This window comes from Poecilia reticulata, linkage group LG13 (genome assembly GCF_000633615.1).
Source record: "Poecilia reticulata strain Guanapo linkage group LG13, Guppy_female_1.0+MT, whole genome shotgun sequence".
In the NCBI taxonomy this organism is placed as follows: Eukaryota; Metazoa; Chordata; class Actinopteri; order Cyprinodontiformes; family Poeciliidae; genus Poecilia; species Poecilia reticulata.
The window spans coordinates 22094848-22119581 of record NC_024343.1 but is presented as its reverse complement, the minus strand read 5'-3'; the positions used below and the strand labels follow the sequence as shown (position 1 = coordinate 22119581).

General features: G+C 38.3%; 4 protein-coding genes and 1 long non-coding RNA gene across 7 annotated transcripts in view; all 5 read right to left on the bottom strand.

The window, feature by feature from the left end:
• igsf11 (immunoglobulin superfamily member 11) overlaps nucleotides 1-3213 on the bottom strand; it is a 109492-nt gene extending 106279 nt beyond the window's left edge. For 2 of the 3 annotated variants that reach the window (XM_008426055.2, XM_008426057.2), the window contains exon 1: nucleotides 2658-3213. In XM_008426055.2, coding sequence (XP_008424277.1) covers nucleotides 2658-2718 — 61 coding nt within the window. In that variant the 5' untranslated portion in view covers nucleotides 2719-3213. The remainder of the gene's footprint in view (nucleotides 1-2657) is intronic. The other variant, XM_008426056.2, reaches the window with a different exon arrangement.
• Nucleotides 3214-9230: 6017 nt separating this feature from the next.
• On the bottom strand, nucleotides 9231-10619 carry LOC103474812 (protein SREK1IP1-like). The gene is made up of 4 exons (XM_008426054.2): nucleotides 10511-10619; nucleotides 10283-10377; nucleotides 9874-10038; nucleotides 9231-9375 (listed from the first exon to the last, which is right to left on the bottom strand). Exons 1-4 carry the CDS (start codon nucleotides 10530-10532, stop codon nucleotides 9370-9372), a joined length of 288 nt encoding a protein of 95 aa, XP_008424276.1. The 5' UTR covers nucleotides 10533-10619; the 3' UTR covers nucleotides 9231-9369.
• Nucleotides 10620-12141: 1522 nt separating this feature from the next.
• On the bottom strand, nucleotides 12142-13103 carry LOC103475177 (early nodulin-like protein 2). Its single transcript, XM_017308122.1, has 3 exons — nucleotides 13098-13103; nucleotides 13000-13044; nucleotides 12142-12869 (listed from the first exon to the last, which is right to left on the bottom strand). Exons 1-3 carry the CDS (start codon nucleotides 13101-13103, stop codon nucleotides 12405-12407), a joined length of 516 nt encoding a protein of 171 aa, XP_017163611.1. The 3' UTR covers nucleotides 12142-12404.
• Nucleotides 13104-13584: 481 nt separating this feature from the next.
• LOC103474811 (uncharacterized) lies at nucleotides 13585-14767 on the bottom strand. Its single transcript, XR_535233.1, has 3 exons — nucleotides 14726-14767; nucleotides 14579-14641; nucleotides 13585-13649 (listed from the first exon to the last, which is right to left on the bottom strand). It is a non-coding gene; the product is annotated as an uncharacterized LOC103474811 (long non-coding RNA).
• A 23-nt stretch (nucleotides 14768-14790) lies between these two features.
• LOC103474810 (protein FAM133) lies at nucleotides 14791-23943 on the bottom strand. Its single transcript, XM_017308121.1, has 15 exons — nucleotides 23836-23943; nucleotides 23236-23360; nucleotides 22718-22813; nucleotides 22136-22222; nucleotides 18271-18340; nucleotides 18003-18055; nucleotides 17830-17919; nucleotides 17269-17367; nucleotides 16377-16454; nucleotides 15777-15819; nucleotides 15646-15686; nucleotides 15487-15538; nucleotides 15288-15397; nucleotides 15066-15161; nucleotides 14791-14983 (listed from the first exon to the last, which is right to left on the bottom strand). The coding sequence occupies exons 1-15, from the start codon at nucleotides 23855-23857 to the stop codon at nucleotides 14888-14890; spliced, it is 1158 nt and encodes a 385-aa protein (XP_017163610.1). The 5' UTR covers nucleotides 23858-23943; the 3' UTR covers nucleotides 14791-14887.
• Between the last annotated feature and the right edge of the window lie 791 nt (nucleotides 23944-24734).

The window sequence follows — 24734 nt, the reverse complement described above, 5'->3', positions numbered from 1 at the left end:
ATTCAATGGAAATCAGACATTGCTTTTTAAATGTGGTTCAACAGAATCATGTTAAAAAAATAAATAATAATAATAATAATAGCACTCATTCCGGGCTTTTAACAGCGGGGTGCCAAAAAAAAATGTACGTGCATAACATCTAAATATAACAGTTTGATGATTATTATTATAAGTTCAAATGTTAAAATCTTTTAAATAGTAGGAAATAGTAGGAAAGCCAACTTTCCGTCAATGCAACCAACTCAGAGATGAAGATAGAATATTTATGAGTAACTTGGGAGTGATGACGGCTAAAGAGAACATGACATGTCCTCTAACTAATGCTGAGAGCTTGGAAGGACCGGCGATGAACTAAGCTGAGTCAGTAAGGAGTTCTGTTTAGGTCACTGACAGGTTCTTTTTTTATTTTTCAAAACTTTTCTTCTTTCAGTTCTTCAACAACATTCCTTTCCTCCAGCCTAGCGGTTGACAACAGAGATCAACAACAATTAAACAGAAGTGAATCCTCTCTGCTCTCATTGCTAAGAAACCCCAAAACAATGAAGTGTCTGCTTACACTTATTGGAACTGATCAAATTATTCTAGTGACAATGTCTGGCGTGAAAAAAAAAGAAAAAAAAAGGTGGAGGTCAGTACATGCTGCCAAAACAAGCAACCACAATCAATACTGGCTTTGCTGCATCAGAGCTTATTTATAGAAACGCTGGAAGACGTGAGAAGAGGAAAGGAGCGCTGACCATAAACAACTTGGACTGTTAATAGAGCTCACACTGGAGTCCTAAATGATTTAATTTGCACTTAGTTATCTAAGTGGGTCCAGAGGAACAGATGCAATGGGAGAACAAACATAGGTAATGCTCTTGCTCATTTATAGGCCAATACTGATCTCAACAATCAAAATATGCATTTTTACCCACATGTGAGTAAAGCTGCAGAGGCACAAGAAAGTACATTGTCAGCAGAGGTATACAGCTAAAAATAAAAGGGAACAGCAGGGTGAAACACCTGGCTGATAAGGATTAGATTCAATCAATTTTAGTTCTCAGATTGACACATTGTGGCAAAGGGAGTGTTTCTTTCAGAGGAAATATTGAATCCAGGGTGTCTGACTCTGAGACAGACATGTGGAGATTACCAGTATCAAGCTTTTTTAAAAGTGCCCAAAACTCTTTAGGCATATAATGTTCCTAGAGTTAAACATACTGTCAATGAGGTTCCGGAGAAAGCGCAAGAGTGGCCGGACTTCTCTCAGGCCTTATGGAGAGTAATGCAACGCTTTCCCCAGCCTTTCACCCAAATGTTGCTGCGCACTGACAAGACGGTGGATGAAAGACGGCTACAACACTTACAAGAAGGACAAGTTTATCAGTTTTATCTGGACATAGTCGTGCTGTGGAACGGAAAGATGTCAATCAGTTCTTTTTGCATTATTAAGTTAACTCTTCTCCAGGATCAGATGGAAAAGAATGGTAAAATTCACTTACTGTTGTGTGGAATAAGCACTTCAGATTTCCCTCTGAATATGTGCAATGACTTTAAACATTTGTGTTCATGCAATGTTGCATTTTTGCTTAAGGTTATCGTACCAGCCCATAGATGTGAGGGAGTTCAAGATTTCTTTCTCTTTTGCAGTGAATAAGTTAGAGGATTCTTTCTTATTATTAATACATGATATGTGATAAATTAGGCTAATTTTGGAAGAATAATTAATATCTTCTTTTAGTTAATAAAGTAGACTCATTTTGTAGTAATAATTATTAGAGGGGTTTTTTTTTGTAGCTAAAGCCGCTCTGTAATACAAAGTGTTTAATTCTGGGTTTGCTAGTTTAATACAAACAGCAAAAGCAGAACAACCTCACTTAATTTGCAACGGAGGAATGTCGCTGGATCATTCAGCAGGAATAATGTACTAACCCGCAACTAAGAAGTAAAGAGAGGTCAGCAAAGAAGCACAATGTTTGCACACGTAAATCGTGTAATTCCCTCTGGAGAAGTGATTTTTCCCGGCGCGCTCTCCTGCGCTGCTTGCTGCTGCTGCTGCTGCTGCTCACCATAGCCTACTTCTCGTTAATCGGACGGATTACCAGCGCAACCCTCCACCGTCTGCTCCGTTTCTATTTCAAACCCCGGACGGTCCCACCACCACCACCGTAACCACGCCTGTCCGTGTGTATCAGTGGCGACTGCGTGATTTGACACGCAAATGGATAATAATTTTAGACATCCTGTTGTGTAAGACGAGCAAAGGCGATATCAGGCGCAGCAGAGCGCATTAGAGATAAGACGTTCACAATCAAAAGCGCTTTGGACAGGAAGGACATGGCGACTAGTGTGGGAGAGAGAGAGAGAGAGAGAGGAAAGTGCTTGAAAATGTGGACTTTAGTTTTTGTGGAACTGCCAGGGATTTGTCTGCTTGATCCAAACAGACTCCAATAAGGAAGGTTGGGATCAAACGGCTGTGGCACGGGTTTTTATCCCCTTGTTTGTTTGTTTGACATAGTTTAATTCCACATGGATCTGTTTTAGCTGCACAGAAGCAGAAAGTTTTGTAAGGAGGATTTGCCCTCGTTGAGCATTTCCTATCGTCACTGTAAATCTACAACTAGAGTAAGGTGTTAGGGATAAGTAAACAAGTTAAGAAGTGCCACACAACTTACCCTCCATGCAGAAGATAACCATCCAGGCTATCCACAGGTCTGAGTTCTGAAACTTCACCATGGTTCTGGAGTTTTCACAGACTCGTTCTCACTATTAAGTCCAGTGCTTGTTTCTTAGCAGAACTCTCGCAGATTCCTTAAAGGAAAGTAGCCGCTCCTTGTACCGACATGGGACACAAATCTGTGACTTTACGCAGCGCACCCCCGTGTCTTGTCCTCAAACATGATTGAAAACACAAAACACAGCGTCACTATATACTCTCTCTACTCCAGATTCCTTATAATCACTTCTCCTCGACCGTTCCTTATCCTTTGGTAGCTGACGGTGACTCCAAGACTGTTTTTCTCTACCGGCACCTCTCCAGTCACTTTTACGCACGCCTGCACAGAAGTCAGCGTCCACCCACTGACGTCCCCAAATCTGTCTGCTGACGCCGAAAGAGACCTAGAAAAGGCTCCGAGGCTGGCACTTTTCCCGTCCGCTTGCTGAGTCTCTCCGACGCGTCTTGTTGCGCTCCATGGTTTCTCGTCTGCTCCGCTCTAGCAGAGCGGACCTCCAAGAAAGTTGGCCAGAAAGAGAGGCACTACCAGTTCCGCTCTGTGCTTTTCAAAATAAAAGACGCCCTGCAGAATTATGCAGACAAAGGCTAAAGTTCTCAGAAGTGATAGGCTGAACTATGAACGGAGTGGGGATAATCAGCCAGGGAATTTGATCCCTCACACCAGTTAATTTAAGTTGTACTACGGTGTTTGTTATTCTAATTAACTTTCTGTATTTTTTTTCTTAAGCACAGCTATATTTAGCATAATATTACTTCATAGTTGTATCTTCACAATCTCAGAGATGCCTTACTGTTACTGTCTAAACACCCTATAAAAAAAAGTAGGCTTGATCCTGGTGTGTGTTATAACACACACCAGGATCAAGATGCTCTGTAATCAGAAAACATGTTTGTTTGTTTGTTTGTTTTTACTTGACATTGTGTCCTTTAATAATTAAAAAAAAATTCACAATTTTTTTTAATATTACAGTAATCTGCTAATTTTTAATTCAAGTGAAATTGTTAGGAATGACACATTTGAAACAAATTTGTTGGAATTCAACACATTTGCAATTGCAAAATGAAAATTGTTACATCAATTTCATTGGGCAAATCCTGAAATTTTGTTTAACCCTCCTACGTCCGAAATGGATTTATTTAGCATTTTTATGGCTATAAAATAATCCAAAGTGGTGCAGTGGGGGACCTTGCTTGTCTGCAGGTTTTCAATGACAACTTAAACTTTCTATATCTGGCATTGATTTGGTATTATTTTTGTGCACAAACAGTTTAAAGGGCAAAAGAAAAAAACATATCAAATGTCCTTCTCTGCTGATAACAAGAATACACGGTGTGAACGTTTGTCCCAGACGTTTCCTTCATGACATATCCAGTCTAAATATATCTGAAATGAAAACAAGCTGTTTTAATTGAACTATTTTTATTACCTATTTCTGTGCCTCCTATTTTGGGCGTATGTAGGAGCCGTTAGCTTAAACCAATAGAACCTGCAAGGCTATTGTACGGACCGAGCGTCTTAACCTTATACTTTATTTGAAGTAACGTAATGTCACAACAGCAAGCCGTCTGGGCAGATTCAATCGAAGAAAGCTTGAACTAGAAAGGCGTTTATTTTCTAGGCAACACTTCCGCCGGTCCACTTCGGCGCGAGTGAGTCTGCGCGGCTTGACTTCGCTCAGCTGCGGATGATTGAGATGAGCGCGAGCCCGGTTGTTGCTGGGAGACCGCTGACGCTAGACGAGAGGGAAACGTTCATGCCCTCCTGCGGCGCGCGCACAGTACGACTGAGAACACCAGAATAGAATAGAATAGAATAGAATAGAATAGAATAGAATAGAATAGAATACTTATAAACAAAGCAATTTTTTTGACACCTATATTGTGCCACAGCTTTAGTTTCATGCCACATTTAAATTATTGTTGCTATAAATAACAATGACAAATATAAACTCTAATAAATCAGAGCGACATTTCTGCTGTGTAACTGTTTTCTTTTTCTTTTTTTGCCATACACACAGAATTCAGTGGCTCCTTTGATCACGAACTGCTATATTAGGCCCTCAGTTCTGAGTCATTATTCCTAGTTTGTAATGTAAATATCAATGCAGTCAGTGTCAGTGCAACATGCAGCTTTTCAGGTGAGCTCTGCAATGCTTGCTCTGCAGGAAATGTGAGGTGGGTTGTTTACCACTGCAGGAGGCGGGGGGTAAGAGAGACCAAAGCATGCCGTGAGTGATTGAAATACTGTACGCTACAAAGAAGACACCATCAAAGGACCTGCATTCAGGCCTCTAATCACTCTGATACATTGATGACACTTGGCTCACCTCCACACCAAATGACTGCTGGGATCTTTTAAACTTTGCAGCATGACCGGTCTGGAAGTTTTCCCCGCATGCAAACATAAGGGTGTTTTGTTGTTTGTAGTTCCTCGCTAATTTGGGTTTTAGAAAATTGGAGAATGACTATTATCAAAGAGAAAAAAACCACACAATGAATGTAAAACCATCCCTCCATCCTGTCTTCAGGATTTCAGACAACAGACATATTAGGGTCGGAGCATCTGAAGAACGCCCTGAGGCTTTTGCATCGCTGTCTACGTCCTGCCTTTTCACAGCATTTCAGATAGAAGATTTAGACCTACATGCACACACAGAAGAATCAGCTGCTGTTTTAAATATTTTGCAACTTTTTTTTGTAAATTGTGCAAGTTTCAAAGACAAAGCAATACACATGGTGCTGGATCACATCCAGGTGAATGTGAGGACCTTTTGTCTCACTCTACAAGCTGAGTGAGACATGAGGAAGTTCTCTTTCATGAGTAGATTCACAACATTCAACTAATTTTATGAGAAAACCTATCAACCTATTTCTAAATTTAAAAAACAGCCATATTCACAGTAAAAACGATGCTTAAGACCTATTGAAAATTGTTATTTCACAATAATAATAATAATAGTAATTAATAAACACCCCTTCCAAATGTCAGCTAACAATAGTTGCAAACTGCCACTCATCTAACTTCCTGCAGTGACTGGCTGGGCAACTCAATCTTGCTTGACAAAAAGTGAATCTGGCCATGTATCTTTGCAGCTGCTTTATTTTAAGATTAAAGTGAAAATGTTATAACCTTGAGTCACCACAAGGGGATGCTGGTTTCGTTGAAGTTTCAAATGTTTGCCCAATTTACTTCTTTCAACCAGAATGCACTTTCCTGCAACTGTACGGAGTCTTACTCTTTGCTTAAGAACACTTTACTGACTATAAAAGCATGAGTCAGATCAGACCTAAACTTTATAGAAGCATAAAATATACTCTGAAATACATAACAGACCATCATTGGAGGTGTTACTTGTATCCTTGGATCCTTCAGTTACACATCATCCTCATTTATTGATTTAATTAAAATTGGGTTAGGGTTAAGTGCACTAAAGAAAATAACTAAAAGAAAAATATCTTAATAAAAGTCACATCATTGACAACTGCATAGCTAAAACCAGATATTCAGCTTACAGGTATGGTCTTTCATTTTTACAAATAATTTTACCATTAATTCAATCTGTGTTGTGAATTATTTTTGAAATAAATTTGCGCAACATTTTCAAAGCACCTGTCTTATGTACTCCTGGTAATCCAAAACTGAAATTTTCTTTGATTTTTCTGAACACATGCTAAATAAATTTTCTGTGCAAATCACTGAAGGAAATTAAACAGCAACCAACACAAGCCGGGAAGTGTAAGACACGCCGCAGGACAAGATTTATGAGAAATACATTTTGACCCGGCTTATGCTCACACCTTCTGGCCATATCAATTCTTTTGGAGAAATGTTCTTGTAAGCCGTTCTTCTGATTGCTGCTTTCAATACTCCCCTTACAGATTTCAATAAGAAACACAGCTCTGAACATGATGGATGGGTTAAATTGGGCTTCTTCAGCAGCCCCAGAAAAGATGCATGCTTGATTTATTATTGATTCGTCTCTGAAACCGCTCCATTTTTCTTTTATTCCACACCCCCCCATAAATGATTCAGAAGACCAGAAGGAGATCCTCGTTGCTAAATGCTCCAAGTCTCCTCTGGACGCCTGTCATGGAGTTTACTGTAGCCTAAATATTGATGTCAAGTAAACAACTAAGCCTTTGTTTTTGTTGTGCTGTGTTGCAATGGCTTTGACTTGTTGAACCTTTGTTGGCATCAGAACATTCACCTTTGGTCTTTAATGGATTTTTTTCGTGGCATGGGTACAACTTTGATAGACGCCCAAGTATTTTAAAAGCACTTTCTTATAACCTTGGAGGGTTACTTAAAAGCTACTGCATTGAAGAATTCTCCTAAAACCTACTAACCTGTCCTTTTTCAAAAATATCTGAAGTATAAATAATGCAAAATGGAAAAGTCATGCTTAAATATATTGACATAAAAAACATTGCCTTCTCTGAAAAGCTAAGCATCGCCCTGTAATATTAATAGGCTGTTATTTAATCAGAAGCTTTCCCACATAAAACCAAAAACTCCTGGAGATTTTTAAAAAAAAATATCTAGCAAAATATGGGACTAAATGTACAGTTGATGAATGACAGCAACTCATTTTTGCAAAAAATATTGCCCACCGTTTTCAGGTTGGGCTGTTTGTTGGCGCAGCAAGAAGGTTCTCAGTTTGAATTCCAGCCTGAGGTCTTCATGTTGTTTGCACGTTCTCCGTTTCCAGATGTCAGTTTTCTCTAATTTCCTCCCGCAGTCCAATAACACGACTGTTTGTTTAATTGGCTTCTCAAAATGGACGTTTGAATGGATGTCTATCCTACGGTATGCGTGTCTCTGTGTTGCCCTGACAGCGTGAGACAGGGTAAACCGTCTCACACCCAATGATCACTTGAGGGCACTCCAGCCCCTCCACATCCCTGCATATAGATAAGCAGGTATAGACAACTGATGGATGTTTTCAGAATGACTTTGAAAGCTTTCAGCGCCCTTTCTCCGGGAATGTTTTCTCTACAGTCAGTTTTTTTAAGATACTTTATCGTCTTCTTTGATGGACCACTGGTGTCTCTAAATGGGTCATACCACACTACAAGCTCATGGTTAGACCACCGTGATATTTAAAGTAAAATCCATTAAAGAAAGCACAAAGGTTAAACATTTTTCAAAAAAATATTCTTGAAACAGCAAGAGTATTTTAGTGGAACAAAATGAGGATTTTTGACTATGGTGCAAAAGCTTGGGCATCAAAAAAGGGACTCAAATCCTCTGCTGCCTAGACAGAAATCATTGGCCTTCGTTTACAGATTGGCGAAAGCTGCAGGGTGGCAGAGTGAGAAAGTATTGTTCACCTCATGAATTTCTCAATCCACATCCTTACAATCAGCAGTCCCAATCACTTCACTGAGGAGTTACTTGGCATTCAAATATAAAAATAACCGATTGCAATATTGTAGGGAAAAAAAAAGTTATTTTCCCTATAATTAAATTTTTTTTTCTAAAAAAAAAGTTTAAATATGGATGACCAATTTCAACTTGAAATGCATCCAACTATTATTAATGTCCAGCATAATATCTCATAGGAGACCTCGGCGTAGGAGGCCTTTTACACACAGTGTTGCGTCCCAACCCTATACCTCATTGTATTGTATTGAGAGATAAATGAATGCAAGTTTGTTCAGTAAGTGGGAATCAATTACAACATGTTCACCCTGATGCCCCTAAATAAAATCTAGTGTAACCGTTTCCCCTCACCTGTCAGTGAATTAGTAAAAAGAGCCAACTGGTGTGCAGTTTAATCTTGGTATAAAAATGATACACTTTGAATGGTTCTGAGGTTCGCTAGATTAGACTGGTAAAACAGAAATTCTTGGGAAGGTTAAAAGAATAGATGCTAACTGAGGGGAATCCAAGTAAAAAGAATGAAAAATTCCATACATATTTAGATTTGCTAGGGAGAAATTAATTAAAACCAGTCCTGGGACATAAGAAGATGTGGAAGGTCTCAGGAAGTATGGATGCATCTGAAAAGTTCTGAGCTGGCTGACCACCAGCACCTAAAAATACAGATTGCAGTCACCAGATGAAAATATTAAAGCAAACATGAGCAATGTCAATGGATTGATAAGTACAAATTTATGAAACTTTGTATAATTATGGCTCAAGTGATGTGGTAATTTTCTGATAAAAATTCATCTCCTTTTGAATGTTGTCTTTATACAACTGGAAATAATTACAATTTTATTCATTTATAGGAACCACTCTAGATGCTGCACCTCATTTATGGATGTCATCTCATTAGTCACCGTTTCTGCTCCGTATCCTCCCCAATTTCCAGAAGGCAAACCGTTTTATTTTTACATTTAACCAAGTTCTATTCCCAGTAGATTGTATATTTAATGTGAAAATACTCTATTCAGTTCTACAATGTGTTTTCCTACTTTAACATCAAACCTTTGCTGGCTTTAAAAAATAGCAGCCAGTGCCATCTTGTGGCGAGATGAAAACACGGAAGGTGAAATACGAAGCAAATGGACTTCTTGTAACTGTTTACTTCTTCAGATCCGTTTTGTTTTACATTGTGTACAGGTTGGTACAGATAAACCGCATACATCATTATAACAAACAAGAATGGAGTGGCGAACAGAGCAGGCCAGGTCCACAGGGGAGATCAGTCCTGAAATGACAGCAAATGTTACTGGAGAAGATAGAGTAAGAAAGAAAAAAAAAAAGAGATTTATAGCTGCCATCTTTATTTTATTAATCTAGTTGGGTTCAAGCAAAAGGGAAGTGGGGAATTGTTCCACAAGAGCTGTCAGACAACATTGTTAAACTGACTACTTCATATGGGTTGAGTTGTAACCGTCACACATTCATCTGTAGATTCTGAACGATAGGAATGCATCCATAAACAAGAGCATGCAAACATATGGGGTGTGGTGTGCCGTGTTAATAAAATACCAGTAAGACCAGTTGTGGATGCTGTACACAAAGGCTAAAAAAACAATGATTTTGCAGTGAACCTGTGACTGCAGGTGTGACTACAAGTTTGACAGGTGTGACGGTTTGCTACATGTTCATTGGATTTTCTACAAATATTAGAATTGAACATCTGGTAAAGTTCTTCTTCAGAGCAAACAGGGCCAGATATTTAAATAAGTTGTGGATACTCTACCTCATCACTGCTGGAAGATGAGCTGTGTTTCTTTTCCTTCTTTTTCTTCTTTTCACCACCTTTGTCCTTGTGATCAGACTTGTCTTTGGACTTTTCCTTGTGATCAGACTTGTCTTTGGACTTTTCCTTGTGATCAGACTTGTCCTTGCTGTCGGACTTGTCACCCTGAGAACAGAAAGAGTTTCCACAGGATCAAACTGATGAATGATGGCTCTTGGGACATACAATTCATCCAACAGAGCGAGACCTGCACTGCTCAAAAGCCTCCAGATACGCGTAAAACATGGATGCATTCTCAAATGACAAATATAAACCCAAATCCGCAGCATTTCCTTGTAGATTTACGCCAATGAAAAAAAGAAAAACAAAATCCTGCTCCTGGTAGCGACTTGCTGCAAACACCCCTTACCTTTTTATCTTTATTTTTGTTTTTGCTCCAAGGTAAGCTGAACTCATCCTTCTGTGCGTCCTCCTTCGTGATCGTCTCCTCTTTGTCACCCATAGCTGCAAATAGGGTAGTTTAAAATGTTACACAAACCTCTCTCAGTTGTCTTTTCTTTAAGTTCCAGGAATTACAGACGGATACATATCAGCAAGGGATAGTGAAAAGTATAATGTGTCCTAGATTTATACATACCTGAAGAGAGATCAAAACTCATTTGTCGGTGTGCTTACGAGCTTTGCCGTCGCTGAAAGTTCACCTCTCCAATTTACAGGAAATATGTTTGAGGCGCACCTAAAGTACTCAACTAGAGCCACGCCCGACAGCTCCCCTTTATGTTTTATGAGGAAATAACTCCATGACGGCTTATTTATGTCACCCGTGTGCTGCTGCTGTCGGACAGTAGCTATTTCGAGTCACAACAGAAAAACGGGGTTGCGGTAGGTTAAGCTAGGTTCATCTTTTAATGATAGAACTTTGAACATTTATGCAGGCACAAAAATGGCACGAAATGGAAGAAATAGAACTGAAAGAATTTCATTTAATGCGGTCTGTATTTTTGGAGGGTTTAAGGTGAACATTTAAGCTGATATTATACAGAATAATGTTTTTGCTGATTTGTAGAACATTGTGTGCATATTTGTGCTGCGTTAACACGGGCGGTCCCAGCCTGTTTGGTGCCCCGTGCAAACAGCATTTAGAGCCTGTCCAACGCAGCGTCACGCCCAGACGCACGTCACGTCTGTGTGGCCTTCAACATAATATTCAAGATGCTTAGGTATGAAATGTACAGCTGCATACATCGACTTCCACATTCATTGTAAGCAGTGGTGCAGTAGTGTTAAGTCTTTAAATAAAAAAAACTTTTTATGGCAATATCTCACTGTAAAATATTTAGACATTTTTTTATATATTGGCTGTAATATTGAAAACTAAAACGTAACGCAGAGGATCTGTGAAACTATTGGTAGGGTTCTCTTCTGAAAGGCTTTAAGGCATTGTTTTACTGCACAGGCTACAAACTGTTTAACATATTAGGATATTTTAAATAAGAATACCAGAAAATTATATTACAACAGGATGATGGTCCAAACATAAGTCACAGCTCAGGGATAATGTTTCAGAGAGCTTTAGACGAGAGTCAATCCCAAGCTTTGAATATTTCACAGATTACAGTTCAGTTATTCAAATAAAAAGTGAAAGAACATAACAACTGCAAAGCTACCAAGCTATACACCAAAGCTGACAAGATGGGCAAGGAAAAGATTTTATATTTTTAGAGAATCAGACATTATACCCATGGATGAGCTGCAGAGATCCACAGTGAAGGCTGGGAAATCTCTTGGCAGAACTATTGTTGACTTGCAAAGGTTGACTTCTTGAAGGTAGTAGTTAACATGCCATATCGTAGCACACCAAACCCCACAGTGACACTTTAGAGGCAGCACAATGTTGTGGTATTCCTATCAAATTGTGAAACTGTTCAGAGCTGAAAGGAAGATGGATGGAATTACAGGACAATGTAACCTGTCAGAGGCTGCAAAAGACTTGAAACAGGGCGAACATTGGATGGGTTTTAGACCAAAGAATAATTTTTTCTCTAGCAAAACTTGAATATGCAGCAAAACTAGTCAGACTGAATTTGCTACATATCTAAATTCCAAAATGTTCTAAAAAAAGAACTTGCCATGCAAGATTTACATCTTAAATCTTGAGCAAGTTTACTCAAGTTTAGCACATCCTGGATGTCCCAAACTGATAGTCACGCAATTCTCCAAGTCTTCCATCTGTAATTGTGGGGATATAATAAGCACAAAATAACGGCATCACAGTTTTATTGCCCAAAGCATTTGAATTTATTTCATGTAGCTGAAAATTTGCTCCACAATAGTAAACATGTCCCCCATTTTCATGTTCAAGAAACCCCAACAAAATGTGTTTATTTTTTTATTAGTCTTGTTAACTCTAAAGAAGCCAACAGAGCTGAAGCTATCTTTGACAGACCATGTTTGAATCAACTGTAAAACGCACCCAAAAAGCATTGTTAGCATTGATTCAGATTGATCAGCACCGCTTTCATCTGGTCATATCATGGTTGGTAAGGCTTGGGGCCCCTCAGGAGGTCACTTGAGGAGAGGGTGGTGGTGGTCCTGGTTGTTCCATCTCCATACCTCCTGGGATTCCCCATCAAGGCCTCCATGGGGCTTTTGGACCTGTGAGTTGGAGCCTTGTCTCCAACGCTTAGGTTGGTGCTGGTGTAAGGCGACTTGTAGGTGGGTGAAGGGTCCACCTTCACAGCAGAGGAAGGTGACACAAAGGATGAGGACCCCATGCTGCTCTGATCAGAGCTTGCACCGCTGGGTGCAGATGACAACTTATAGGTGACTGAAGGTTTCGGAGGATCCGTTTTCACCGTGGAGGAGAGAGACACAAAGGACGAGGATCCGGTGCCGCTCTTAGCAGAGCTGACGCCGCTGGAGAAAGAAGGCAAACTGACGCTTGAGTCTGAAGACTCTGGTTTGGGCTCACTGCTTTGGTCACCTTCAGGGCTTTCCTAGAATGTAAATGACACCAGCTTTTAAAAAAAAAAAATCTAACTGGAAAAGCAGAGCAAAAACAGGTCATGCGTTTTTCTTTGAAATCGGGACAATCTGATGACGTGTCCATTTAAGGACTCTCTTTACCTGCTTGTCCTTCTCCTCTTTATTCTCCTTGTCGCTGGATGAGTCCTGCTCAAACCAAACAGATCAACACTCCATCTGGCCTTCAAAAAAAATTAAGCCCACATTTTCTTCCCAATAGAATAACTTTTTCTTTTTGTCTTTTTTCTTCTTTTTCTTCTTCTTCTTATCATCATCACTGCTAGAAGAACCTGAGTCCTTGAATGAGAACACAGAATTAAAACGGGACTTCAGTGTCCTGTTCATTGCACAGTACCTCAACAAGCTTTTTTTTTTTTAATCAAACCTTTTTCTTGTCTTTCTTTTTTTTCTTCTTCTTGTCTTTTTTCTTCTTTTTCTTTTTTTCATCATCACTAGAAGAAGAGGAGGAGGAAGAAGAATCCTAGATGGACATAACAATTGGTGCTTTTTTAGTCTTTTCTGTGAACCAAATAAATCACACAGATGCTTGAATGATCAATCGGATACCTTCTTTTTCTTCTTTTTCTTGTCCTTCTTCTTCTTCTTTTTCTTTAGTTTCTTTTTCTTCTACAATAAGAAAATAGTGGTAAAACAATCTTGTTTCACTGTATGTTTGATTTTATAACTGCACATCGTACCTTGCTGCCATCACTATCAGAAGAAGAAGAGCTTTCATCAGAAGAGCTGGAGGACTGGGAATGATATCAATCACATGGTTAGATTTATAAAGCCTCTGCTTGATGGACACAGGAATAGTGGTGGCTACAGTGAAAAGCTTTCAGAAGAAGTTTCCACCTGTTGGGAAGTCAGAGCTCACTACAAAATTAATTTACATCTGGCCTGTCTTTCTATAGAATGAGACCTGTTAGGGTAAAAAAAATTATATATAAATATATATATTGGGTGTAATTGGTGAAGAATTAATGGCTACTATAACTACTATCATGTTAAAAATGCAAAGTATTGATTTTTAGTTCAAGTGTTGATTAAAGTGTGAATTATCCATCAGTGTTTTTGTTTTGTTTGTTTTTTTACCTCAAAATTTTAATATTATTTTGGCTGTATTGTTCTGCAACTTTGGCAAATGTTTCCATAGTACATAAATACTTTTGTTATTAGACTGTAGAGAATTTATAGTTTTGGGAATGAAAACATTATTTCAATGATGTGACTTACAGGTAGAGTATTTTTATCTTGCCACTAAAGGCATCTTGGAGACGTATCACGGTTCATTTGTGACAATGGAGCTAAAGATGCTTATGAAGCTAATGGAAGCCGACAATTCAATCAGCTCAATGAGAAACAAAACATATGGGCAGCTAAAAAGAATATTTTTCAGGATATGAGTTTTGTTTTTAACTATATAGGCAGTGAATTTTCTTTGGACATTTTTGTGTGTTTTAAAACTGAAAACCTTTTGAGCAAGGTGGGTGGTTGGGGGAGGAACGCTGGTGAAAAATATTTTAACGTTGTGTTATCTAGATTTCTCCTTCTATAATTTGTCTAAATGCATGTCGCTAATAAAAATTGAAAAATACCAAAAGATAGTTGAACTTAGATCTTAAATCTTGAGCAATTTAATGATGGAAGGGATGAAGCATTTCAAAAGGATTCCCTCTACCTTCTTTTTCTTCTTCTTCTTTTTCTTTTTCTTGTCATCACTGTCAGAGGAAGAGCTAGAGTCCTGTCAAAAGCACCAATGTTAGCACAGTCACAGGTTAGAAAACCTAAATAAAGCCAAAACAAAATAGAAAGGCTACAGTCAAACCTTATCCTTCTTTTTCTTGGTCTTCTTTTTCTTTTTCTTCTTCTTCTTCTTTTTGTCATCCTCACTATCCGAAGAAGATGATGAAGATGAGCTTGAGTCCTGCAAAGAAAAAACAAATTGATTTCTACTTTTAAGAGTCAAGTAAAACATCGTCCCTAAAGACTACCAGACCTTTTTTTTCTTTTTTGTCTTCCTCTTCTTTTTCTTCTTCTTCTTTTTGTCATCTTCACTGTCTGAGGATGAGGAAGAGCTGGAATCCTTTGAAGGAAGAACACCAAAAGTGAAGCGTGAACCAGAATCTCTCAAACATCAAAGAACAATGCAAGTTTTTGTCACAAACCTTGTCTTTCTTCTTTTTCATCTTTTTCTTTTTCTTCTTTTCATCCTCGCTGTCTGAAGAGCTATCAGATGAAGACGAGGAGAAGCTGGAAGAATCCTGTGAGCAAGAAAAATAAATAAATAAATCCCACTATTATAAATACAAATGTTTTACAGAATGTGAATTAGAAATGGTGCACTTCTTGTTATTTTTAATGCAATTCTCAAAGAAAATCTAGCGCACCTTTTTCTTCTTTTTCTTCAACCTCTTCTTTTTATCCTTCTCTTTCCCTCCTTCTTCATCATCACTCAGGTGACCATCCTCAAAGCCATAGCGAATCGGCTGTGCTCCCCCTAGGGGACAGGAATCATCAAAGCAACCTCAAAACATTTCTTCTTGGAGCAGTTTGATCAGGTTGATATCCAGAGAGCTGCACACCCACCAGCTAGTGTAGTGGAGAGAGTGCCCTCTACTGCTGATGCAAGCTCTTTATCCTGCCAGAAAGAAAAAAACAAACAAACAAACAATATAGCAATGATTTTCACTGAATGAGCATTTGTAATCATGTATGTGGTGTGCAGGTGTTAGCAAAATTTTCCACCTTGTCAGCATCTCTGCCTCCATCAGCTCCTGTCTCACCACCTGCAGCGTAAAACATAAGCTGGTTGATTATACTGATGCACTTAAATCAGTTTGGTTATTTGTGTTTTGTCCTGTGTGTACATTTCTCACCTTCACCTGAAGGAGCACTACTGGGGTCCTTTTGCTCCTCATCCTGAGAGAGTCACACAAGATCAAGATGAAAGTTTCTTGATTAAATTGAGTCAGAATATAAGATGAGGTGCTAAAAGAACGCACTAAAAAGCTTTCTTGAAACAAGAAAGATTTTGAAGAGCTTTCTTGCTTTTGACACAGCAAGAAAGCATGACTTTAACTCAAACTTATTTGTAAAGTTAGAATATTCTCATTCATTGACACTGCTTAACTGTAACTGTAAATGTGAACAATAAATGTCCAAGATTCAAGTGGAATTTAAACAGAAAATTTGAATAACCCTGACCTCAAAGTCCAATATTACTGCGGTGAGTGAATATGAAACCTGAATGCATGAACAAACCATTTTTCTGTTTAGGTGCTCATTTAAAACAATTCATCCAACCATAGGTGCCTCCGTAGAGAGGGGAACACACATGAACTCCAAAAAAACATGTCTGCACGTGATTATGGAATAGTTAAAAAGAAGGAATTTAGCTAGACTGCAAACCAGAAATTTTACCCACAATTAACCCAAAAGCATCAAGATACGTTTGCACGATTAAAGAAGAGACTTGCCTTTTTCTTATCCTTTTTCTTCTTTTTCTTCTTCTTGTCTTTCTCACCATCAGAGGATGAAGATGAAGAGCTGGAATCCTGCATGAATTAAGACAAAAAACATCAATACTTAATTTATTTTTAAAAATCAGGAGACATGCATAAAATTAGAGAACAATACAAGTGGCATTAGCCAATATAAAGACGGAAAATCAACTAAAGAGCAAAGAATTGTTGCTGGGCAATGTGAAAATGAAAATAATAGTGCAAAAGCTGCAGGTCAGTAAAATTACCAGCCACAGGAATTAATCAAAATACAAGCTGAAACACATTTAGTCATCTTGAGATGTTGTTGGGTGAAATGTTCGAGAATCTAGATCCACCCAAAAGGGGTAGTGTGTCCCTGAGGGTTTGGGATGATAGTGGCTTAGGAGGTAAGAGTTCAACCCCATGTGTCTCAGTTGTGTCCTTGTAAAAGACACTTCACCTGCAATGCCTGCTAGGTGTGGTCCAAGGGCCTGGTGGTGCCCCTGTCACTACAATGCATGTGACTACCATCTGCGTGTGAATGATTTAATGTACTGCAAAGCTCTTTGGGGTAATAAACACTACACAGGTACAAACCATTTAGCATTATTGTTTTTAGTGAATGTCTAGATCTTAAAAGTAAATGTACACATGGACACTCCAAGCCTGCTTCATTAGCTGTCTTAATGATTCTGTTGACCCACATTTCAAAAGTAATGTCTGATTTTAATTGGTTAAGTTTTAATAGAATTTTGCTTTGGTCAGTTTCGAGTTATTTTTGTGACTATGGTGGGTTTTTCAGCCATTAACAGAGGGGTACCAACAGGTTGTCCATGTGTGTAATTAGAAAAATATAATCTGGTTCCGCTTTTCTACAAATGACAACCTTTTTCTTGTCTTTCTTTTTCTTCTTCTTCTTGTCCTTTTTCTTCTTTTTCTTTTTCTTATCATCAGATGAAGATGAACTATCAGAAGAACTTGAGTCCTACAAGAAAAGAGAAGTGAATGAGTTGTAATCACACCTTTACAGAAGGTGCAAGGATGAGATTGACATGTTTCCACATATAACCTTCTTCTTCTTTTTCCTTTTTTTCTTCTTCTTATCATCCTCACTGTCAGATGAAGAAGAGGAGGAAGAGCTATCTGAAGATGAACTTGAATCCTATTAAAAAACAGTAATTAATTGAGATATATATTTTTTAATTTTAGTGAACAGACTGAGAAATCAAGATAAACACAAGCAAATCATGCCTTCTCCTTTTTCTTCTTTTTTTTCTTTTTCTTCTTTTCATCTTCACTGTCAGATGAGGAGGAGGAAGAATCCTGGAAGGAAAAAATAAAATATTTTATTTAATTAAGATGTGGGTTAGGAATTTCATAAAGTTCAAAAAGCACCTAGTTATTGCATCACAACCACACGAATATCTGCTGGGTGATATTCACTTACCTTCTTCTTTTTCTTCTTCTTTTTTTTCTCCTTCTTATCTTTCTTCTTTTTCTTCTTCTTGTCACTTTCCTCATCTGATGAGTTGTAATCCTGAATACATGGCATTTACTCCATTACATGTAAAGTTTTAAAAGAAACGTGTTTGATACAAATATTGATGATAGTTTTCTTACAGGCTTCATGTGCATGCCTTCTCCAGTCAGCTGTTCTTCCAGACACTCGGGACCTGAAAACCACAAATTCCAATAAATAGTGATATTTTTTTAGCAAACATTTGGTCCTGACCACAGGTTCACACAGAAGCTGTATGGACAACATTTAGCCAGAAAGCAGTATTTATACTTTAAAGAACTAGATTAAATATAATCTGACAGGGGTTTATCATCATTGAATGCTTATGATCCGAGAAGAAGGCACAAGTAGAAATCAGTGAATGTTTACCTTCTTGACAGATGATAACGCCCTCCCAGACCTTCTTTTTTTTCTTCTTTTTCTTTTTTTTCTTCTCATCCTGTAGTAAAATATGCGATTACACTGCGATTTATTTATTTTTTCTATGATCCATCAGTTTTGGTCATCTAGGGAAGCCTGAGAATGTAAACCTCAGCTTTAGCTTATATAAAGAGTAAGAGATAAAACTTATAATTAAATAAACTACTGGTTTGAGCAAAAACAAAAAATGGTAAAAAGGCTGTAGTCATTTGAGTGAAGGTTATACCTAAAACCATTTCATATTACTTTTTTAACAACCACAAACAGTATGTCATATTGGGATTTTTATTGAGCAGAAAATTGTAGCTGAACATCACCTTGAACACATCTATGATGGAGGCAGCTTTATGCCTGGTAAAATTAGTTTTTCAGCAGAAATAGAGAAGCTACGTAGTCTGAATTTTTAGGAAGATAGATTAAGCTAAATACATGGCAGTCCTGAAACAAAATCAGACTTAAGACCTGAGGTTAGGGAGGTGTCTCCTTCCAGCAGGAAAATGACTCTAAACCTACAGTGGATAAGTTTAGGAAAGAATATGAATGAATTAGAATAGCCCAATCAAAGTCCAGGCTGCAAAAAAAAGTACTAGTTTGATTGGCAGATAACGTCACATAACATTCCCATGTTATACGTGAAAAAATGGAACTAGCACTTTTTCCATCAATATAAAGGAGTCATTTACTAAAAACAGGCTCCATTGTATTGCTGGGAAGTTATTTGTAAGTTAGTCTTGTCTTAAGATATTTGCCCTAGAAACCAGATCAAAAATACTTGGTAAGAGATTTTGTGTTTTTGCAGTGTAGATTTAATTTAGAGATTATGTCAAAAATGGATGTTCAGACGCTACAGATCTAATCCGACTGAGATGGAGTCTGTTGACAAAAATATTTTTTATAGATAGGCAAAACTGATAGATACTTGACTTGCAGCTGCAATTGTGGAAAAGCAAGTTCTACAACGTATCGACTTACCAGACCTGGATACAAATGCAGGCCACATTTTTCTGTTTTTTTTGTTTTGTTTTTTTATTTGCAAACTTCCCACCCTAAAAAAAAATCTAACTGTTTTACCTTCCACTGCATGTAGATATCTTGCCTTATGTTAGTCTAAGACATAAGCATCACAATAAAAAACATATATGGTTGTACCATGAAAAAATGTGGAAAAAGGTCAGGTGGAACAGGACATCTACTGTACATGTCTGCAGTCTGATAAATACTTCATATCTCTGTGAACAGGCAGGTAAAATGGCTCCACATGAAGTTACTTAACTTATACGTACAAAAGCATGCAGTTGCATAAAACTAAACCTAAAATATTTTTAAGGTATTTGGGTCATGATCTTTAGAAATAAAGCAACAAAATTTCACTCCCTGGCTCCTGAAAGGCTGGATTTACAAAAAGTGATTCAAACGCTCTAGCTGGGTGTGTTCCTCTCCTTGGTACTGCCTTGTGCTATATATCAAGTAGAAGACATGGGAGCCTCTGTCTTGCTCAAGATGAAACAAAAGCCAGAGTTTGGCACACCAACGGTCTTCCTGTTGTAAGACTCCAGTCACTTTCAGAGGGCCGTTGTTAAGAGACGACCTTACTGGAGTGGGTAAACATTGTTCAGTCAAAAAGTACTAAAGCATCCAGGTCAGGGGTGTGTCCTCCTATGACAGTCACTAAAGTTACTGTCTGCGTGTTGCAGGTACTGGATTTTCCAGTTGTTTCTATTTTCCCACCCACTCTCCAAGAAAAACCTACCTACTATCTTATCCTGTGAAGAGACAGCTAAATTTGATTAAAAAAAAAAAAAACAATAAAAAAAATTACAAAGTTACAATTTAATTAAAACGTTGAAACCGATAGGTGGCCTGTTGAAAATGTATGTCATTAAATCAAACTTTTCCACGTCGACATAATAAATTATATGGATGACAGTAAATTTTATATTTTTTTATTCCAAAAGAATAGTACTATTTCACCTACTGCCTTTAAAAAGACTGACATCCCCTCGGAGCAGATGTTACATGTTTTTTTATTTTTATTTTTTTGTGACACGAAGCTTTAATTGGACTTTTTGGATTGAAAGAATCAGTTTCTCTTTCAGTTTTCTAAAGAAAGTGTTAGTGGTGCACACTGCATAATAAAGCCTAAATAAGTGGGCAAACTCTCGCTGGAATCAGTGCTGTTGGAATTTAGCCTGAGGTACTGACAGGTGTATTGGAAAAAACATGTAGTTATGACACGTCAGAACAAAACAGGAATTACGCGGCAGGAGTTTCTTCAGTTGTGCAAGAATGACGAATCATGTGGCAAATGCTGACTTTCTCCTATTTTGTTTACACGAGACATTTAACCTTATTTGAAAAGGCAGATGTTATAAATGTGTAACAGCAACATATGACACTCGCTTTCTTTGCCGTTTTTGCAACCAGCACAGAAAAAGCTTAGTTACATATAGATTGTCTCTTTGATGCCCCAGTTGTGGCTAGGATCTTAAGGAGAGACAGATGGACTTTCATCTCATTAAACACGCTGAACTAGATGTTCTGCAGATGTAATCTGGGTCTCTGAGCCAGAATTAAACAAGCACTTAACAGAATGTCTTGCTCAAACATATTTTATATTCTCCAAATGAAAATGAATGAAAACTCCACCATAAGGCTCATAATCTTCAATTAGTGTGGAACTCAATCAGCGGTTAGCCCAAGAGGTGGACGTTTGATGTAAAGTTGTATTTCAAAGTACATACATTCTTTGATGAAAAGGTATGAATTGATTTGCACAGGAGTTGCAGGGAATTACTCTGCTCTCCACTGGGAACATTAAAGCAAAACTGCACCCTTGAACCAGTGAGCGTCATGGTAATGAGCTGGAAAACTATCCTCAAAAAGACTAACAAGCTGATGAAGTTTGACCAGCCGTCAGTATTTTCACTTACTAATAACACTTTGAGCTGTTTGGCAGCATCGGGGTGGATTTGTTGTGGTGGGGGTTTCTGTGGGCCTGAGGGATAAAGTATGAATCGGCGTCATGTCAGGGTCTGTTTGAAGATATTAGATATGTCAAATATATAACCGATCTGATGGCAAAATGGATGGCTTTACGATATGACGTCTTGCTGATGCAGGTACAAATTACTACAAAAATGTAGAGTGTCCTTTAGGGCTACGCAATCTGGCAGATAGCACACAAAAAGGCATTAACGTGTGGATTTTCAAGATAATTGGAGTGGGGAACTGTTCCAAATGCCTGCCGGTTTTGACCCACAAACTTAAAGTGTCCTCCAACAAGTTGTGGAAGAAGAGAGGATTCATTTTTTTTTACTTCTCAGAGTCCAAGCAAACATCAAAATTAACAAAAAAAAGTGGCTTCACCAGAAGAAAGTTGAAGTTTTGCAATGACCCAGCTGAGCCCAGAACTCAATCCAACAAGAAGTCTGTGGACTCACTTTCAGAGGGCCGTTGTTAAGAGACGACCTTACTGGAGTGGATAAACATTGTTCAGCCAAAAAGTACTAAAGCATCCAGGTCAGGGGTGTGTCCTCCTATGACAGTCACTATAGTTACACTTTAAGCAAATAAATATTTTATTATTTTAGGTTGTATATTACAGCCATGTACAAATGTTATTTCACCTTTATTAGTGGAAAGGGATTCATCAGGGGAGTGTGTTCGTTTGTGTGTGAGGCCAGTTACAAAAGCTAATTGTCTTTTTTGGTGTTGTTGACATCAGTTTTTATTGGTCATCAAAAATGTTGATCATATTCTTTTAATATAAGCAGCAGCCAAATGCTTGACCAACACAAACCAGTGCACAACTTACCTCACTGTCACTGTCTGAGGAACTACTGGAGGAGGAAGAAGACGATGAAGAAGAGGAAGAAGAAGATGATGAAGAAGAGGAGGAGTCCTGCTGAGAAAGGTACAAGGAAGTTACTTCATGTTTTGCATAAAAATATATTTAGAGTTAGGAAACAGTCTGGAATGAGGATAAGCCACAGATGGGTGGAGGAATGTAGGGGTGTTGCTGGCGGCAGAAGGGTGGAGCTCTACAAACACTCTGCTATACACACAAACGAAAATTACACACACACCTACGGCAACTATGCTATTACCCAATCTGTCAGTTGTAACGCACTGAACAAAAAATTTTCCATTAGCTATCCATCTCCCACAAATGGTTGCGCGGCTACCTGGAGCGAACACGACACTGCCACTTCTCTGTCAAATTATTCACAGTTTCAGTTGAAGCCACACCCAAAGGAAGGTGACCACAGCAGTGATTTTCATGATTTCATCATATTACACACAAGCAAAATAGAAACTTTGTAAGCATCAACCTCTGCAAGGGAAATCGGTCTCGATTTCCCTTGTGATGCTTTACTGAGATTCATCAAACACCTACCTTCTTCTTCTTCTTCTTTTTCAGCTTCTTTTTCTTCTTCGCTTTTTTGCCAATACCCTCATCTTCACTGTCTGAAGAGCTGTCCATTGAGTACATCTGCAAAAATACAATAAATAGTTCCCCATATAACCAGAAATTCTGAGCATTCAGACAAAGTGATTATTTGACGAGTGAAATGGTAACACCCAGCAACTCTTAATTTGAATAAATTATTTTGTGTGCTGCATTAATAAATAGAATGTTGTAGGTTTGAATCCACCTTTTTCCTTTCACATGTTAATATGCCCTTGAGCAAGGGACTTGGCCCCAAGTTGCCCATGGATCTGCATATCAGTGCATAAATGTGTGAGCATTTGTGAGTGCAAATGGGTGGATGTGGGGCTCTAGTGTAAAGCGCTTTGAGTGGTCAAAATTACTGGAAAAATGCTGTATATGTTCAGTCCATTTACCACTTGAATTAAATTAATTAGTAGACATTTAGTGCTTTGCTTAAAGGTGGTTGTGTCCTTCCCATTTACCAGTTCATCATCATTTCCTATCGGCTGTCCAGGCTGACCCTCACTCTGTTGCTTCCCGCTTAGGTCTGCATCTTCTGTCGCCTGCAGATCTCCCGCTGGCCGGATGCCTGAAGGAACGGCTCCACCTGGTCGATAGCAAGAAAGATGCACGTACGCTGCTTACTCGTATTCTGTTAACTGACTGCAAAACGTCAGTTATAGTCAAGTAGGTGGCATGTATCTATAGACATAATGAGGACTGGTGTTTTCAAAACAATACTTTTTCCCCCCTCACTGTTTGAATTAAAGCAAATCAGAGACTTGCATGGATGCACTTCCCTACAATCTGACTTCCTGTAAATTCACAACTAGGTCAGACAGAATTAATTTATTCAAGCAAGGCTAGAAATGTTGTCATATAAATCCTTAGCCTTAACCTAATGGGTGGTTTATCAGCTATAATTATAAAGAACTGCAACACTCAGATAAAAAAAAAAAGGAAAACATCTTTGTACTTTCAACAAACAAATCACAACGGTCGTCAACAGGACTTTATAAAGCAACTGAAGTCAGAAAAAAACTGATCGCCACGTTTGTCAACTAGAAGCATGGATTGCAAACCTTTGGAGAGGGAAGAATCCATCTTTGTCCAGGCGTCTCCTCCTTCCAGGAGGACCAGGTCTCCTCTGATAGACACACCTGTGAGAAAAGGTGTGCCTGTATAAAAAGCTTGTGGGTGGGGAGCTGAAGTAGGAGTAAACTATAGCGGAAATACAAAACAACTCGTTTCAAATTAAAGCCCTCTTGAAAAGGAAACAGCTACAGAATTTTCATAGAAGGTCAACTCTACCAGGCAAGGATCAGGCGACTTTCATAGAAATAACTGCTTTGTTTGATTAAATTACTAATATTTTCAATATATTTCGCGCATTATTTTGTTTGTTTAGATTGTATTTTGAAAGGAACATTATTTTTACCTGTGTCATAAGGGGGTTATTTACTTTGTGGGTTGTGTGAGCAGGTAATACGGGTTCCACTGTCAACACAGAACGCTTTAAAAAAATATTGCAAAAGTTCTTACGACTTTATTTATTGTTTCATAAACAGGATCCCAAAGTACCAATCTGTTTTGCACACAAAAAAATATGTTTTACAACATATAAAGTAAGGCAATAGACATGTTTCACAATGTTACAATTCTACGTAATGCTATGTATGATTTTACAATGTTATTTCTCGACAGTAACATGTACAAATGTCCCTTTAAAACATACAATTTCTTTCCAGAGGATGAACGGCCAATAGTAAGAGCTTTTTTATGCCTGCGGTTTCCGTAGACTGAATATGTAAAGCTACAATAAAGCGCAATACCGGAAGTAGAGTGTTTTAACCAATTAAGGGTGTTATATAACTCCAAGTAAATCAAACTTCTGTGAAATCAAACTGTCCACTTAGGAAGCAACACTGATTGACCCGACGAGGGTCCCCGTTGTCAATCAGTGTTGCTTCCTAAGTGGACA

What these genes read in the sequence shown, in the direction of transcription:
- LOC103474812 (XM_008426054.2), bottom strand. Translation starts at nt 10,532, where the DNA reads ATGAGTTTTGATCTCTCTTCAG. An exon ending in GAGTTTTGATCTCTCTTCAG is followed by an intron (nt 10,378 to 10,510) that starts GTATGTATAAAT and finishes CCCTATTTGCAG; the next exon opens with CTATGGGTGACAAAGAGGAG. An exon ending in ACAAAAATAAAGATAAAAAG is followed by an intron (nt 10,039 to 10,282) that starts GTAAGGGGTGTT and finishes TTCTGTTCTCAG; the next exon opens with GGTGACAAGTCCGACAGCAA.
- LOC103475177 (XM_017308122.1), bottom strand. An exon ending in AAGAGGAGAAGGACAAGCAG is followed by an intron (nt 12,870 to 12,999) that starts GTAAAGAGAGTC and finishes TTTACATTCTAG; the next exon opens with GAAAGCCCTGAAGGTGACCA.
- LOC103474810 (XM_017308121.1), bottom strand. Translation starts at nt 23,857, where the DNA reads ATGGATTCTTCCCTCTCCAAAG. An exon ending in AAAAGAAAGACAAGAAAAAG is followed by an intron (nt 16,455 to 17,268) that starts GTTGTCATTTGT and finishes TAATTCATGCAG; the next exon opens with GATTCCAGCTCTTCATCTTC. An exon ending in TAGTGCTCCTTCAGGTGAAG is followed by an intron (nt 15,687 to 15,776) that starts GTGAGAAATGTA and finishes TTTACGCTGCAG; the next exon opens with GTGGTGAGACAGGAGCTGAT.